The 12,843-nt window shown below is 40.0% G+C and overlaps 2 protein-coding genes across 2 annotated transcripts; one reads left to right on the plus strand and one right to left on the minus strand.

The window, feature by feature from the left end:
• Positions 1-1,920: 1,920 nt before the first annotated feature.
• On the minus strand, positions 1,921-6,735 carry UNC50 (unc-50 inner nuclear membrane RNA binding protein). Its single transcript, XM_062628560.1, has 5 exons — positions 5,910-6,735; positions 4,882-5,002; positions 2,937-3,076; positions 2,759-2,860; positions 1,921-2,222 (listed from the first exon to the last, which is right to left on the minus strand). The coding sequence occupies exons 1-5, from the start codon at positions 6,187-6,189 to the stop codon at positions 2,086-2,088; spliced, it is 780 nt and encodes a 259-aa protein (XP_062484544.1). The 5' UTR covers positions 6,190-6,735; the 3' UTR covers positions 1,921-2,085.
• A 123-nt stretch (positions 6,736-6,858) lies between these two features.
• On the plus strand, positions 6,859-10,304 carry LOC134168644 (cytochrome c oxidase assembly factor 5). The gene is made up of 3 exons (XM_062628564.1): positions 6,859-7,076; positions 7,369-7,452; positions 9,595-10,304. Exons 1-3 carry the CDS (start codon positions 6,975-6,977, stop codon positions 9,634-9,636), a joined length of 228 nt encoding a protein of 75 aa, XP_062484548.1. The 5' UTR covers positions 6,859-6,974; the 3' UTR covers positions 9,637-10,304.
• Positions 10,305-12,843: the final 2,539 nt, after the last annotated feature.

A 12,843-nucleotide genomic window follows, 5' to 3' on the forward strand; every position in this document is an offset into this window, starting at 1 on the left:
TACCTGTAGAAAATATTCTCATAGATACATCCGGTTTTTCTTAACTGAAAGGAGTCTTAGAAAAATTCCAACAGATAAACATATGATTCATGGACCAATGAAGGACTGGCTTCTTCTGTTGTATTGCTGCTTGTACAAACAGTTAAAGATGGTTTCAAAAACAGCTTTTAAGTACCTTGGGTCAGTTTAGAGCAAAGCCATTTATACTTTGCCCATGTGATACACAATTCCTTGAATGGGCTGGAGTATGATCAGGTCTTTGGAAAAAACTGAACAACTGTGTAACATCTTTCCTTTGTGGTTTTTTTCCTTAAGTGTATTATCATTTCAGTAGTCTCTGTTTTTTGTTGGAAATATTTGCTCCAGATGAAGTACTGTAGTAATTTGTAGTTTGCTTCCAATTTGGACAATACTATTTTAGTCTTTGGGTGGGGAGCACAAACCTTGGCCCTGACAAAAACTAACTGTAGGTTCTACATTTGTTCTTAGTAGGAACTATGTATTCTGAAAAAGCTGAAGTGAGTAACCATAGTAGTAAAGGGGAAAAAAGCCCTTGTGTTTTTAAATCACCTTTGCAATCACCAGCATAATGCTGAAAGGCCATTAAACAACTTGTGTTTTCAGGCTAGCATTGATTGCTGACGTAAGAAATTGGTCTTCGAGTGTCACTTTTCTGACCTTAGTGGCCTCTTAAGGGTTTTGCCGATTTCTGCTGTAAAAAGTGAGCTGCTAGAACTTTTGAAGTAGCTTAATTTTGAGAACAATGAAGTATTCCTTCAAGGGGACAAACTTTGATATCCCTAAAGGGAAGGTACGCAAGCCGCAAGTCCTTCATTGGTTTCACTGATATTACACCATGGGGCACTATGTATGAAGTATTTTCACTGCTGAAGTGAATTGGGTGATCACTGGTGCTGGATTCCTGTTAGGGAAAAGGTGTACAGTTGGGCTGCAGCTGCCTGCAGGCCAGGAGCTTGTGCCAGCAGCAGGGGTAGGAGCAGGTCCTAACTGGAATCCTTCACCTTCCATGGATCAGTGCTCCCCTTGTTAAAAGGGGAACTTTGCTCAGCATCTGCTGAGAGGGAAGCATGATTCTCTTCAAGCCTTAACAGTGGCTGAAACAGTACTGTAAGACGCACTGCCAGCATATTTGGTATTTTAAGATACAGTCTTTTCCATAGGCATCAAATTCTAGTATTGAAATAATTATGTCTTACTGTAACCAGTTTATTCTTGTGTTGTTCTGGAAACTGGATCGTAGTGCTCATGTTTCATACTGAACACTGCTTTGGAAAGTTGTCATCTGCCATTTCCAGAAGGTAGCATTTGAGATGGTCAGTTTATACCCCTTGCCTTGTGGCCCTTGCAGCTGCAGGCATTGCCATGAGCCCACCCTTGTAGCCAAATGAAACTTGTACTTTCCTTCTGTGTTCATTGACCTGCCACGTGTAAGGGTGGTTGCTAGAATAGAGATTGGTTTAAAAAACTTGCTGCTATACTTGGAAACCTGATATGGGTCATGTTAATTGTGCCTTTCATCACCGTTTCTTCTGTGTGCCAGAGTTGTCCATGTATATTTGAAGTAGTCATAAAAATAAACCTGTTCTCCAGTTCTTTCATGAAAGGAGGGGACAGTTTCATATATAGAGACAGCTGTTGCTTTACCATTACAATACTACAGAGATCCACATGTTCACCCAATCCAAGGCAAGGTATTCCAATATTATTCTTCAGTAGAACTGCTTTTTGGTGTCACTTAAAATCCTCATAATGTAGAGCTTATGCCAGTATGTGCAAAATAGCTGCAGTAAGAGTTATGCTAAATAGACTTGTTGCAGTTAAATTTAAGCTACAGAGATGTACAAGTAACGTTGTTTTAGGAATGTACTACAAAAGTATTTGAACAAAATTGCTAACATGTTTACTGTTGTAAATATTTTAATAAAAAAAGGACACTTCAAACTTTTTTACACAATTATCTACAATAAAGAGAAATTTACAACAATTTACAAAATGCTCTTTTCTTTACTGTCAAGACAGCTCAGATAAAATCAAAATAAACATTAGATACGTAAAGTCCTGGTTTTATTTCACTCTGTACTTATAGAAGGAACAAAGCATTTTGGTGAAGTTCCATCCACATGCCAAGGAGATCAAGTAGAGCATGATGAGAAGGGCGAACGGATACAAAAGAATAGCTGTGTTCTTCAAAAAGGGCAATGCTGAAACAGAAACAAAACCAGAGCAAATATGAAGCAGTGCCCTTTTCAAGAAAGTTCTTCATGTAGGATGGCCGTGGAGGAAGACATTAAGAAAAAAACAGTGCTACTCTGCCCAACTTCTGCTGTCATCTCTGCCCTACTAGTCCTACCACCATCACAGATCAGAGAGGACTTGAGGTAACTGGGGGAGTTAACACCCTGGGAGATGTTTTGTCTTAAACTCAGTACAGAATTTTTATCCAATGCAAATGTTTCAATTTGGATTTACACAGGAACTAGAAAAACAAGTTTTACAAGCCCTGTGGTCCTACAGAGCTAATACAGGGCAGGAAGCTTGTATGGTGAAGAATATAATTTTTCAGTTAAGATATCCACACAGCTGGGCAGGGATTGGTAAATTTCTATCAGACTTCTTTCACTACAGAGATAAAATTACTTCAACACTCAGCTGAGTCTCTTGTATTAATTCACAAATTAATATGCTGAAATTATGCTCTTGTTTTTAGCCAAATAGAAAAGAGGCTGCCATTACTCACCACTGTATCCTAGGAATGTCACATAGATGTAGTAGCCAATTGCAGTCAGCCATAATGTATTCCCAACAAAATAGCCAATGACAGAATCAGATATGATGATATCTGGAAGAGACAACTGCTCTCAGCTATTGTGACACAGCGCGATTCTGAAGCAAAGAACCCAAACTATTCTACTTACAGTTGATGAAAAACAACTGGATAAAATGCAAAATGACTAGAAGTGGATAGAAAGCATTCAGATGAACATCAAAGGCATATCCCCACTCCACATCATAGTCTCTGTTTTGCTGCTTCACCAAATACTTATTAGAAATGAACCTATATGAGAAGACAATTGAGAATGTTAATATGACTGTAGAGCTGACTGACAAAGCATTGGTTTGAGACAGTAAGACAGGTGTGATCCTAGCTCTACCCTAACAAAGCTTCCATTATCTGGGAGAAAACACACAAGAATTACGAGGCCAGGTTATTGCCAAAATGTTTTTTGTTAAAACTATAATTGCATCCCTTGCATTCAAGAGGCAGCTGAGACATTCCTGGTAATACAGAAACAAAGCTTTGTTTTAAACAGATCAGTGCTACAATTTATCACTGCAGTTACAGTTGGGTTGTACGCACAGGAGGTGACTTCAGAGAAGTGCCCATACACAATCAACACACCTCCTGTAGGGATGGCTTAACTCATCTTCACAGAACCACTGCACTGCAAGCACAGAAAGAGGGCAAGGATAACAGGCTTAAGGTGAGCCCATTCTTATTTTTGAAGACACATACTAACAGAATGTGCACTGCCTGGTGTGACAGGCTGAGGAACAAGCCTCAAGACTGTTTTCTCCAGCTGAAGTTCTGCTGACATCAGAAAATGTATCCCATTTATAAGAGGAACAAGAAGTCAATCCATGCTCAGAAATAAGAGACCAGAGTTTTTGTGGTAGCTTCCTCTGATGTACTTTCTATGCTAAGGGCAGGGTCAGAAGAAGGCAGAACATGGGTGCAAGGTGGAGAGAAACAAGAAGGGGTTCAGACTCACTAGGAACGGGGGGAGCTTTTGAAAAGAAAGTGATCCTGCATTGGAAGAAGGGACCTGAACCGAACTGGGGCCAGGTGATGGGCAGCAAGGCCTGCAGGAAGCTGACTAAGGGACAGAGAAAAACTGTCCTTCTAGCTCAGGAGACTGAATCCAGAGGCACAAATCACTGGAGGATGCAGGGAAGAATTACTCTGTGCTCTTCTCCAAGCAATTTATGGGTTACTGGGCCAGACAGCAGATGTACCTTTCATCTGTCAGCTACAGTTCTGGTATGTGCTTCATCCTGAATTTTGCAGTTGAAAATGGGAGTTCCTATTGTTTGAAAGGAATCTCCCTTTTCTGAGCGGTATTGGTTTAAGATGTCAGCTCTGTTCCCAAGAACTCAACTTTAAGGGCTCTTACTTCCTTATGTTCTTGGTAAAATAAAAATGTTTTCTTTGTTCCCCTCCCCTTGCCACAGCCCAGAAACAGTGACTTCCCACTGTTTCATGGCTCCCTTGCAGGTGTGGGACACATCTATGATGTGCTGAGGCCCAGGTTATAAACTTACTCCCTACTGCTCTCCCCTTCTTTAAGTCTCTGGACATTACAGGCTAAAACTGGCAGCAAACAGCAAACATACACAAAATAGAACCAACATTGCTTATAGTGGAAATAGCTAAAATCTTCAGCAATAAGCATGAGCCAACTGTATATTGCCCTACTTAAATACAGTCATCCTTAGGCTTACATTACCTAAGCTGTTGAATCAAAATAAGAAATGAAGTAATATTGGTTTTGATCACCACAGTCTTGATCTGGCATTACTGCTGAAGATTAACCAGCACAGAAAGAAAGAAAACAAGTCAAAATGTTTCTCATAATACAAACTTTCTGAGCATTCACCTTTTGCAGGAAATAATGGTAAAAAAAAACATGCATCCTTTTTTAAAGCAACATTTTGAAACAATTACCATGTCAGCACAAACCAATCTACAGTCAATACACACTTTATGATATTGCCCCAAAGAACCAAGTGTCATGCAAACAGCAGAGGATGATCCTTATCGGATCAGCAATACTGAACTAGGTTTCAGCTCTCACTACTTACCACATCAGAGTTGCAATCAGGAGGCCAACACCTACACAATCGATGAATACAACCCAAAGTAGCAGCTTTATTGTTTCAAAAAAGCCCATGTCCAGCACAAATCCAAATCCTACAGTAGACACTGAAAGGAGAATGAGGTAATTTAAATTAGCTGTGGAAAAGAAAGCATGAGATCTTATACCACTATATCTTTTTGAGTATACTGTTACAAAACATCCAGTTTCATTCTTATTTTGCTCCCCGAGATTTTCATTCCCACAACTAATTTTTTCCCCACCCAAAACTAAGCATAAAGCTATTTATTCATAATATAATCCCTTTCACAAATTGGAGAACACTCATCTGTACTTGGGCTTAACAACGTAACAGCAAATTCTATTGCTCCAAACAAACTCCTTTAAAAAAAAAAAGCCACACAAAACTACAATAGAATATACTTTGGTTCATAAAAGCTCCTTGTTAACCCAAACCATGTGTGTGGTGATACATACTTTCACTTTAGAATTAACAGTTTTGGAATTACTAAAAGCAACGTGCTATGTAACAGAAGATGACTAGGGTAAGACTTATATTTGCAGTTCAGTCTCAAAACTACACAAGAGGCTTTGTTTATACCTTAATTCTGCAATATGCAGAATCTCACTAAGGCTTTCACTGCAAAAATAGCATTTTATCTGTGATGTTCAGATAAACCAAGTGTTCGTATTTTTTTAAGTAAAACATTACTGTATGGCATGGCATATTATTACTGTCTGTAAAGTTACAGGGAATTATATATAGTTTGAAATGCAATAGGAAATGAGTTGCAATAGAGAGAATAATTCAAGACTAGATAGTATTAGTTGTCTCCTCCATTTTCTAATTCCCACTTTAACTTCCAAATGGTTCGGTCATTTTTTTCTGTTCAACTTTGATTAAAGGATAATCCATACAGGTTGGTCCTTTTGTGTGTGTGTTATTAGAAGGGCCACAAATGTATATTCCTAAACTTTCCCTGCCTCTCTTTCATGCAATTCCCTTGTACTCACCGCAGAGCCAGATACTGAGAAGCACTAAGAAAGCAGGATCATCTCTTGCCCATTGGTCCTTTGTCTGTTTTCTGTAGTGAAAGTTCCTATAAACCCTCTGTGGTGAAGTAAACAGGTAAAGCATCTGCCAAAGAGCAAACTCGAAGTCCATCTGTCGGAAGTGGAAGAGCCTCCGCAGGTACTTGTAGCGCTTGGCTCCGGCTGTATGCCTTGCAGCATCCCTGGGGCTCAGAACACCATTGCCCTGGCTCCGGGAACTAACTGAAGTAGTTGGCAGCATTTCGCTGAAGAAGAAATTTCAAAAGATGCATTCGGCTTAGCACACAATGAGGACTAAAGCCACAACCAGGCCATTCACGCCACGTAAGTTACAAATGCTACGCACAAGTATGAACTGTGACAGTCACAGGCGAGCCCGCCATGTCCTGACAGCGCCTCTGCGGACTGCTGGGGAGGGCAGTAAGCGGGAAAGGTGGAGCAGGCACCTCCGCTTCAGCACCGCCTGCCAGGCGGCCCCGACCCTGCGGCCCCATCGCAAAAGCGAGTCAAGGCCGACAGGCTCTACAGCAGGCGAAAGGCCGGAGAGCGCAGCCAGGGGCAAAGGTACGATTACCGGTCTCTCCGTCCGTAGTTCAGCCCACACCAGCCCAGCATCGCCCAAGCGACATCCGTGACCGCCCCACAAGCAACAGCCGCCGCCCTCTCAGCGGGACCCGCATCTCAGCGCCGGGTGGGAAGCACCGAGAGCCCCCATTCCCCGCCAGCAGCGGGGCTCGCACCACCGCTCCGCTCGTCCCTCAGCAACCGGCAAGGGGATGGGACCTCACCTGCTGCCGCAGCGCGACCCTCGCTTCACCCGGCGCTCGGGCCGCTACCACCCCCCGCACCAGCAGCCTTCCGGTAACGTCGGTGACGCAAGCGCCCCGGTTTGCTTCCGGGATCCACCCCGCCTCTTCCTTTCTACCGCCGGAAGCGGGATAGGGCTAAGGGCGCCCGGCATGGCGGCCGGTGCTGGTAGTGATGCCTGGGTAGGCCGCAGCGAGGTATAGAGCCTGTTTTTCCACCATGCCTAAGTACTATGAGGATAAAGAAGAGGACGGACAGGCCTGCGGGGGAGTGAGGGAGGACCTGCGGCAGTGTCTGCTGGAGAGCCCCTGCGTCCTGCAGGTGAGCGCTGCCGCTCTCCCGGGATAGGGCTCGCGGTCCTGCTGCTGGTGCTTCAGTCGCCTCCCTGGGCTTAGGGTGCCCCGAGACCCGCTCAGGGTCCTTCCCCGAGGCCTCTGTCAAACCCCTTAATTTGGGTTTTAAGAAAGTTAAGAAATGGCGACTTTAGAAGAAGGCGCGAATCACCGTACCATGACAAAATCCCGAGTAAACCTCTCGTGAAGTAGTTCGATGTCTTATTGAGAAGCTTCTGCGATCCGTTTAAGTGTGTAATCCTTTGTTTTTCGTCTCACAGGAAAATAAAAGCCCGAAGCAGTGCTTGAGGGAAGGACACTGTAGAAGTTTGCAAATGACGTTTTTTGCTTGCAAAAGATCGATGGTGAGTGTTTGTGGTGCGTTTCCTGCTAGCGGCCTGTTTTCTGAAGAAGAGCACTCAGATCGGTAAAACTGATGCCATGTAGCAGAATAAGGCTTGCAATTGAAGTCTTTTCAAAAATACGGATGTTGTACATCTATACATCTGAAGAGAAAGCAGAGTGTAAAAGAGTTGGAAAAATGCATATTTGAATTAGGCTTAGAATGTGACAGGTAAATGAGGCATTTTTGCTATTGTTTTTATTAAAGCTTTGGTTTAGGCAATATTAGTAGGTCAGGTAATTGTGAGATAAGATACTGACAAGCTAATTTTTGTTTGAGGTCATTGGAAGAGATCTGTATGGAGAACATTTAAGTGAAGAGGTTGTGCTATTGAAAAAAAGGCTTTCACTGATGAAGCTGGCTCTTGCATTCAAATTACACTATTCTTCATTTTCTTAGAGGACTTGAGTTCATAATAAGTAACAGTTTGGGTTTTTTTTAACAGTGAGCCGTTAAGTATGATAGTGTGAAGACAGTTTTAAAAATGTAATTAGATGAAGTTTCCCCTATTTTATCCAGAAACGTGTTGGTTGTTTCCACAACATTTAAAAAGGGGTTAGGATGTTGTAAAGGTAGTATCAAAACTTTCTAAGCATAAGTAGTTCTGGGCTCACTTTTATTTGTAGGCAGTGTGGTGCATAATGAAGAACATGCAGCTAAAATGGTACCTAAAATTTTTCTTCCATTCTGTATTTTTATTAAAGTTGTAGCAGCATTTCGTACCCCTCATATATAAACTGTATTAATACATAGTGACAAGTTATTATTATTTCTGTGGACAGGAAAAAAACTCTGTGTATTTAATGCTTGAAATATATATTTGAGATATATATATATATATATATATGTATATGTTGCAGCAGTGATACCATTACATGATGTGCCTGTATTTCTGTCTGTAGATTGCGAAGGGAACCTGGTGAAACTAAGTTTCTAGCCAAGTGTCTCCTGTCATGCAGGAAGAGGCCTGGCTCTTACATGGTTGTGTTTAACTGCTCCAAATTCTAAGGCTGATGAGTGACATTTTTCTTGCCCTGTGACCTCTGTAAATTTCAATAATCCTGCTCTGCCGCATTTGATACTTGGCATAATAGTGAGGCTGAGAGTATCCAAAACCAAGTTAGATGCTAAATGCAGATGTAATTTATAGTATGCTAAAACCATTAGGGGGTTTACCTAGATTCTGTTTTCTTTCTAAGGAAATGTAATGTCTTGTACTGAAGTTTATTTCCCTACTATTTTAGACGTTGAAGTAGGATTAAGGTTTAGAGTAGAAGCTGCTTGTCTTGGACAAGCTATGTCATCATGTAGTTTAGCTCTTTACAAATTTTGCTGGAATTCTGAAGGAAGGTTAGTTAATGGTGGTAAAATACCCACCCTCAGATATTAGATTGATTACAGCTGAATTGCGGTCTGAAGCTGCTGTCTACAAGACTGACTAAAGTCAGAAGAATTTTCCCAAGATCAAAATATGTTTTTCTGCTGCACTGGCAAAGAACTTGCAGTTTAGCTTGTGTAAGTGCGCTCTGTAGCTTTTATTTTAGCTTTACTGCAATTTTTTGCTTCCATTAAATGGCTTTTTTGTAACTGCCAAGAATAAACCCACAGATTTCACAAGCTGAATATTATTTCACTTTTTACTGTGGTTTGGTGTTTTGTTGGGCTTTTTTTTTCCCCCTAGAAACTTCTTGTATTTAAGTTACCCTTTTCCTCACTGATGTTTGCAGTGATTCCCACTTCAACCCAATCTGAATTTTGCTCCTTCAGCTTATCAGTTAAGTTTGGAAAAAGAGATCTAAGCAGATGGACACTACCTTGTTTTTCCATGTTCCTTGCCACCCCACTATGATGTTCTGTCATTTGTGTTATTACAGAGAATGCATATCACATATTTTTAATTTCAAGTGAAATTCAAGGTAATACAATGTCTTTTTCATTGGAAGAACCCCATGATTTGTTGGCTACATCACTAATTTTCTTTACAGTAAATTCTGCTGTATTTTGGGCTTTGTTCTGATGTTATGAAGTGCCAAGACTTCACAAGCACTCTAAAGCATTTCTTTTGTAAAATGCATGTTTTTAATATATTGATTTCAATTTTCAGTTGGATACTAGGGCAAGATTCAGAGGAAGGAAAGGATACTGAAGTCCCCATGAAGAGACACAGCCGTGGGAAATCAGGGCTCATCAGTACTTTACACAAAACAGAGACTAAAGGAAGAAGACTATCTGCTGCATCCTTTTATACAGTAATTTCCTGGAAGGTACCCAATCCTGAGTATTCCAATAGATTGACCTGGATGTGCATTTAAATGTTAAAATGAAGAGAAGTGTAGAACTGCAAGTTCTGGCCAAAATGGGGACTTGTCATGCACTTGCAATAAAATACATAAAATCTAGAGTAAGCTGCAGAAGTTATCATTCTGTTTTGAAGTGAAGTTGTCTTTTGTGGTTTCACTAATTCTGAACATGTTTACTATTTCACATGACACAAGATATGAAACTGGAGTTCACTCAACTGGTATCCCAGAGGATACCTCAGGATAGAGCTGTTTGAGTTGAATGAGGTTCTGAAATGTATGCAAGCTGTTTCCACCCCAGTAGGTTTGCTGCCCTATAAACCTGCACTAACAGGTAGGAGCAGTGATGTTTTTCCAGTCCCATATGTACAAGGATGGCATCTCTTTCCTCTTGCTACAAATCCCTTTAATGTGGTGATTGATGTAAATGGTTATTAGCACTGTCTAGTCTTGTTGGGCAACTGGGTTTACATTTGGTTACTCTAAATTAAAAGATGTCTGATTTATCTTTCAAGTAGTCTGTCTTCTTTATTGTATTGACACAAGTCCAAGAGAACTCTAGCATTATCCTAATCAATGACTTGAAAGCTGGATGCTTGGTTGTAGCTAATTGTATATCTTTGGATGGGTGAGAAAGGTGTTCCTCAGGCCAGCAGTTGAGGAAACCATGGCAGCTATTACTATGTTCTAGAAGTATTTACAGCAGTACGTGAGTTCCTCTTGAGATGACCCTGAATGGTCTTTCTGCATTATTTTCCAAGCAATTGTATAAATACTAATCCACTGGACTTTATTGTGTTTATAGTAGTGTTCCACAGATTTACTTTCTACTTTGTGTAAGCAGTATTCTCATTTTTACTTTGTCACTTCTCTCTGAAATCTTTGGTTCTTGTTTATGGGTATAAAATACTCAAATTCTCATTCACTTAAATGGTAACTAGTTCCTGCTATACACTTCTTAATACTTGCTCTTTCTTGAGAATATTAGTGCTTTGTCAAATTTCATATAGTTTCATATGTTATAAAAAAACTGAAGTGAAAAAGCAAAGAAATTAAGAGGGAACTATTGTTTTGCATTCCTTTGATCAAGTATGGCTGTGGCAGATCTATCTGAGGTATGACAGTATTCGTCAAGACAGATGACATCTATCAGGTAGTCTCTCTTGCCCCACCCTGGTAAGGAAGCAGGGTTTATGGGGGTAACAAGCATTAAATAGTGCTTAAACCACGACTGTGATCAATACTTACTGGTTCTGTTTGAGAACTTGTTTCTGAAGAATGTTTCTTTTTCCTTTCTTCAGTGTGTCTGAAGAAATAAATGGTACTATAGCTCTTACATAGGGAAATTTGAATAACTTCAGACAAGGTGATCAGAAAAAAGATTAGGAAATAGGAGAGGTGAGAGAGTCATAGTAACTTCTTGGCTAAAACTTACGGCCATGTGGCTGATTTACATTTAGTCTGAACAGATGCAAGCAACACTTACGCTTGTAAAACTGATGACTTGAGTGAATGAGTGTGTGTTGATTATTTAATTCTGTCTGCCTTAAGCAACTGCAAAGTGTGTTTATATTCCTTGTATGTGTAGGATTTTATTTTTGCAATCATAAATCAACACCGATTTCACATTTTCATGTTCTGTCGATTAAGTGAAAGCTAGTTCATTTGTCGAAGTGCTGTAAACATACTTTGTTTTCCCTAGTTAACATGTTATCTCTTTACATATACTAAAATGATAAATTGGTGCTGTATAAATACTGTGTATTATAGTTACAGTAGATAAATTGTATATAAATATTGTAAGAGTATTAATTATAGCACTCTAATTTCAAGCTTTTACTCACAAGCCTTCTCCCTTTGGGGAAAAAGAAAGACATTAAAAAAGGGAGTAAAAATAAATTCAAAGCCTATTGGCAGGTAGTTAAATGTCAGGGAGAAGAGTGGGAATGGTATGTGGGTTTAGTAGTCAAGGACTCTTCCATAGTCTGTGCTCTGAGAGTAGGCTATAGGCTTTCTTAGCTGTAATCATTTAAGTCTCACCTAACGGCACTGCAGCAGCTCCTTTTGGAAAAGAGCAGACAACTGGTTAGTTTTAACTAGTTATTTCTGGTGAAGATCAAGTGATACATTTAAATGTAGTGTTGCTACTGGACATTCTGTTAATTTAACAGAATATGTGTTTTGATACAGTGGAGTCCTAGTGTTGAAATTTCCTAATGGTTCATAAAGCTGGTTGGGCAGTATAAATATGCATATAATATGGATCAAAATACTGACTCGCTCGAGAGACTGTCATTGTTCAGTGCAGTACTGTGTAACATAACATTCTGTCTAAAAATGACTAATTATGTAATTGTCTTGGGCTTCTGTGCACTGTCCTACTTGAGAGCTATTAATGTTTCTTGTGTGAAAAAGAATTAGTTTCATTAACAGAAAGCCCAAAGTACTACAAATTTGTGTATATGATTCCAGCTTTTTCCTTACACACAAAGTGTTTTAATTAGAATATATTGGTATTTTTAAGTCTCGTGCTTTGTAGCACACCACTGGCTTTTATTAAAAAATACTTATTTCTAGTCTGTGGTAGATTTTGCGGGATTGAACATGTAATGTGTTTGAATCTGTGAAATTGGACAGCGGAGAGCAAAAGGTTGAAATGGTGCCAAAAGGCACTTACTGGTTTTAGAATCACAATTATATGCAGTGCTAATAATTTGTGTTGTGTAAGTACAGGACAGTATACAGAACCCTTTCTCTGCTGCTGTAGTTTCTTCTATTTGTTTTACACCGTGGCAGAGTCAAAGGGTATTGAGTGCTGTTGAGATTCGTGTTGCAGACTGCCTCCATCTGTGTTAGGACCTGTCTGCATTGCTGCATCTGGTTTCATCAGTTAATGTGTTCTCTCCATGGTCTGTATTTGTATTTATGTAGTTGTAAACACATACAGCAGAACGACCCGCATGTTTATTCGGATAAAAAATAGGCCATACTTATTTATTCTGGTTTTGAAAATTCTTTAGGTCATGAAATCTGTTCTTTCAAGTTAGTATGAA

The sequence above is a fragment of the Pezoporus occidentalis genome, unplaced genomic scaffold, assembly GCF_034315485.1.
Source record: "Pezoporus occidentalis ecotype Australia unplaced genomic scaffold, CSIRO_AGI_Poc_V1 ctg32, whole genome shotgun sequence".
Taxonomy (NCBI): domain Eukaryota; kingdom Metazoa; phylum Chordata; class Aves; order Psittaciformes; family Psittacidae; genus Pezoporus; species Pezoporus occidentalis.

Excerpts from the sequence above, each read along its gene's own strand:
- UNC50 (XM_062628560.1), bottom strand. The coding sequence starts at position 6,189 with ATGCTGCCAACTACTTCAGTTAGTTCCCGGAGCCAGGGCAATGGTGTT. Across the intron at positions 2,861-2,936 it reads CCAGTTGTTTTTCATCAACT|ATATCATCATATCTGATTCT; the intron begins GTAAGTAGAATA and ends TGTCTCTTCCAG. Across the intron at positions 2,223-2,758 it reads GACATTCCTAGGATACAGTG|CATTGCCCTTTTTGAAGAAC; the intron begins GTGAGTAATGGC and ends TTTCTGTTTCAG.
- LOC134168644 (XM_062628564.1), top strand. The coding sequence starts at position 6,975 with ATGCCTAAGTACTATGAGGATAAAGAAGAGGACGGACAGGCCTGCGGG. Across the intron at positions 7,077-7,368 it reads AGAGCCCCTGCGTCCTGCAG|GAAAATAAAAGCCCGAAGCA; the intron begins GTGAGCGCTGCC and ends TTCGTCTCACAG. Across the intron at positions 7,453-9,594 it reads TTGCTTGCAAAAGATCGATG|TTGGATACTAGGGCAAGATT; the intron begins GTGAGTGTTTGT and ends TTCAATTTTCAG.